Source organism: Sitodiplosis mosellana, unplaced genomic scaffold (assembly GCF_009176505.1).
Source record: "Sitodiplosis mosellana isolate CC-2019 unplaced genomic scaffold, AAFC_SMos_1.0 Smas_scaffold_7129, whole genome shotgun sequence".
NCBI classification, from domain to species: domain Eukaryota; kingdom Metazoa; phylum Arthropoda; class Insecta; order Diptera; family Cecidomyiidae; genus Sitodiplosis; species Sitodiplosis mosellana.
Genome location: NW_022602241.1, coordinates 1,177 through 5,664, shown reverse-complemented (window position 1 = coordinate 5,664; position 4,488 = coordinate 1,177). Strand labels below are relative to the sequence as shown.

At 45.2% G+C, this 4,488-nt stretch overlaps 1 protein-coding gene across 1 annotated transcript; it reads right to left on the bottom strand.

Annotated features, from left to right (window-relative positions):
- Positions 1-305: 305 nt before the first annotated feature.
- On the bottom strand, positions 306-4,226 carry LOC129580156 (uncharacterized). The gene has a single exon (XM_055470360.1). The coding sequence runs from the start codon at positions 4,224-4,226 to the stop codon at positions 306-308; it is 3,921 nt and encodes a 1,306-aa protein (XP_055326335.1).
- Positions 4,227-4,488: the final 262 nt, after the last annotated feature.

The following is a 4,488-nucleotide window of genomic DNA, read 5'->3' as shown; positions in this document are numbered from 1 at the left end:
AATATATGTCAATCCAATTCCATTTGAAACGTTTGGTTTCGAACATTCCGGGGCCCGTTATTCATCACCATAAAAAAATAAACTTAGAAAAAACACGCGAGTCGCATCCGTCTCTAAATCGCATCCTAAACGGCATTTACTCCGCCCCAGGGTAAGTGGTTATGAGCCGCCACTGCTCGGCTTGAGCTGCAACTATGGGTAAGATCCGATTGAGAGACACATGCGTACTGCGAATGAAATAAAAAGAAATGATAATGATTAATATTCAAAAAATGATAATGGGTGAGATCACAAGGCAATTAAATTTAGTTATCTTCATGAATTGGCAACAAACTGAGTTTTGCCACCGGACGTTTAAATTCACCAGTGCTGGTTTTGATGGTAACCACACGTACTAAGCCGTCTGAGCCGGGATGTGTGGCCAAAACTCTGGCCAGGGCCCACTTTGTCGGTGGTAATCGTTCGTCGCGAAGCAGAACCATATCGTTGACTGCGATGTTACGTGTTACTCTGCACCACTTCGGTCGTTGTTGCAAGCGGTTCAAGTATTCAGAGCTCCATTGAGCCCAAAATTCATCTCTCAATTTGCGCATGTAACGATAGCGATTTCCGATGGCCACATTTTCGTCAGCAATCGATACTTCTGGCAATGCAAGTAGGCTGTCACCAGTCAAGAAACGTCCAGGCGTGATGATCGAAAAATCGTTCGGATCATTTGACTGTGGAATCAACGGCCGAGAGTTTAAACAAGCCTCGATCTGTGTAAGTACGGTATAAAACTCCTCGAACGTTAAGCTGGCTTCACCCAATACACGTTTTAGGTGAAATTTTGTCGATTTTACTCCAGCTTCGAACAGGCCGCCGAAGTGTGGAGACGCTGGTGGGTTGAATTTCCATTCAATGCCTTCATTAGCTAGCGCTGTGATAGTTATCTCGGTGATGAAATCATCGTATTCACTCTGTTTCTCCCTGATCAATCCATCGGCACCAACGAAATTAGTGCCACAATCAGAATGCATGCATTTCGGCAGACCACGACGTGAGATAAAGCGACGATAGGCGGCCAAAAAAGCTTCCGATGACAGGTCGCTAACCAATTCGAGGTGGATCGCTTTCACACACAAACACACAAATACAGCGACGTAGCTTTTGTTGGTCTTGATGCCACGACCTTTCGATGCGCGTGTGAGAAACGGTCCACAGAAATCGACACCGACTTGTGAAAATGGTCGGGAAATTCGTACACGCGCTGCTGGTAAGTCGGCCATCAGTTGTTCCGTGAACTTTGCTCGTTGACGATGACACGCGACACAACGATGAATGCTCGATGAAATAGTTCTGCGTGCATGTAAAATCCAGTAAGTCTTGCGAACGTAGGCCATTGTGAGTTGTGTGCCACCGTGCATAGTTCGATAGTGCGCTGATTCGACGATTAATTTCGTAAAGTGATGTTTACTGGGTAAAATGATCGGGTGTTTCTCGTTGAAACTCAGTTCGGAATTTTTTAATCTCCCTCCAACACGTAGAATTCCCTCTGAATCGATGAATGGATGTAAATCCTTGAGACGTGTAACACAATGCGAATCATCCGAATTGCGTATTGCTTCAATTTCACGTGCAAACTCCTGTGCTTGCACAGCACGAACCCAAAACATTGTCGATGAATGCAGTTCGGCGGCGGTGAGTGTTCGTTCATAATTTGTGGTTTGTTTGAGTAGAATGGCAAACAATCGATGAAACCATGACGTTGTACGAATCAATTTTCGTAACATAGAAAACCGATTCAAAAAATCAGCCGTTGAATGAATGTGTGCGTTGACGTGATATGATTTTTTCTCTTCGAGCGGTTCCAACTCAATCCGAAGCTCCGACTCCGGCCACTCAGACTCAGGCTTCCGTAGCCAGTCTGGTCCAAACCACCACAGATCAGCTGTGAGTAAGTCGTCAGGTGATGCTCCACGCGAAATCAAATCGGCGGGATTATCGTGGGTACGTACGTGATACCACTGTTCGATTTTCGATGAATGTTGGATCGCAACAACGCGATTAGCGACGAATATTTGCCATCGATTCGGATCACTGCGAATCCACTGTAAGGCGGTTTGTGAATCAGTCCATAGCCTTACATCGCCCGGTGCAATTTGCATGTGACGCATTGCATTGATGACAAATTTCATAAGATCGGCCAATACCACGGCTCCGCAGAGTTCCAGCCTTGGAATAGTGGTTGGTGTCATCGGTGCAACTCGTGATTTGGAGATGACCAAGCGGGTGGTGATGTTGTTGTCAATATCAACGGTTCGTAGATAAATTCCCGCGCCAAATGCGTGTGTCGATGCGTCGCAAAAACCATGCAATTGTATAGAAATGTGATTAGGCAGAAACGAAATCCATCGGTTTGGTTTGATTGAATGCAATGATTGTAACTCAAGAAGGTACTTACGCCAATCGGTCGCGATTGTATCATCGACCCTCTCGTTCCAATCAACCGACGATTTCCAAACTCTCTTCATGATGATTTTTGCGCGTGCAATTACCGGCGAAACCAAGCCCAATGGATCGAAGAGCTTGCAAATTGTTGACATAATCGCACGTTTTGTGAACAAGTCTGCTGTTTCGTTGATGTTTACTCGAAAACTGAATGTGTCGGCCGCTGTATCCCAAAATGTGCCCAATGCTTTGATGGATTCATCCCGATCAAGTGACACATTTACTTCACGGTGAGTTTCGGGTACAGCTTCGAGTAGCTCCTTTGCGTTACTTGCCCATTTTCGTAAATTCAGACCAGCGGAGTTGAGAATATCAATTGTTTCGCGTTGATCTCTGAGAGCAAGCTCAATCGTTGAATTACCCGACATTGTGTCGTCCATGTAGGTATCAGCTCGAATGATTGCAGCTCCATTCGGAAATTTGGTCTCTTCTTCCTTCGCTAAATGCTTAATTCCCATGATAGCGAATGACGGAGCGAAATTTGTGCCAAATGTGAGTCGATTCATACAGTATTCTTTGATTTCTTCGCTGAAGTCACTTCTCCAGAACAAACGTTGGTAAGTGATGTCGTCGGGGTGGATATGAATCTGTCGATACATTTGTTGAATATCGGCACAGTATGCGATGCGATGGCAACGCCAATTGAGTAGAATGCTGAGTAAATCGGCGAGCATTACAGGACCTGGGTATAAAATGTCATTAAGCGATTTACCATTCGTTGTTTTTTGTGAGGCGTTGAAAACGATTCGAAGTTTAGTGGTCGTACTCGATTCTTTGGTCACGGAGTGATGCGGTATGTAGTACGACTGGCAGTAGAGTTCACCCTCGAGTGAGTAGCGGATGCAATCGTTTTCAGTATTCGTAGCAAGTTGCATGTGATTTTGCGCGATATAGTCCTCCATTCCCTTTGTGTATTCTTCCTTATACTTGGCATCGGATTTGAAGCGTCGCTCCAAGCGCAAAAACTGTTGAAGTGCCAAGAATTTGGATTTTCCCAATACAGCATTCGGATCGTGCGGTGTTCGGAATGGGAGTCTCATTTGCAGACGACCGTCGTCGTTGCGTGCAATTGTATCGTTGAAGAATTCTTCGCAGTATTGATCATCATTTGATTTCATTTGGACGTCAGGCACTGATTCAAGTTCGAAGAACTTTTGAATCGTTTCGTTCAAGCAAACGGAATAGTGATGCTGATTAATTGTGCTTGGCAATTGAGTGTGAATAGCCACCGGACCGGATAAAATCCAACCGAGTTCGGTTTGTTGAGCCATTGGTGTTCCATACGGGCCCTTTCGTAAACCCTCCAACATTACGGCCCAATACAAATCGCCTCCGAGAATTACATCGATTTTGGCTGTCTTCAAAAATTCGGGGTCGGCCAATTGAAGACCGTCAATGTGTGGCCATTTGTCGACCTTCACGTAATTCGTTGGCATCATATCGGTCAATGTTTTCATGACAACCGCTGGAGCCGTGGCTACGAATTTGTCGTTGTAAACGGATTGAATGCACAATTCGATCACCTTGTTGGCATAAATCGGCGGACCACCACCCATCGGTTTAACTTCGACACGCTGATTGAATGGGGTCAGTTTCAGCATCTGTGTTGCTGCGTCAGTGATTGAACAACCGTCACCACCTTGGTCCAGTAGAGCACGCAATGGTATGAATTCACCGGTTTTAGCTCTCACTTTAACGATTGCCGTGGCCAACAATACCTGACGAAATGAATGCATGTTTAATGTTCGGTTGTGATTGGAACGCATAACTGTGTTACCTGAAATTGTATTCGAAAATTTGGGTGCGGCTGTATTAGCCTCGGATGATGATGATTGAGTCGCATTACTCGTTGAATTCGATGAATTGTTGTGTTGATGTGTGAGTGTGTGGTGTCGAGCACCGCATTCCCGGCAATTCCGTGTTGATTTTTCTCTGAATTCTCGGTCCTTACTCGTCATTGCTATAAATTTTCCACACAAACGCACTGGATGTGCCTCC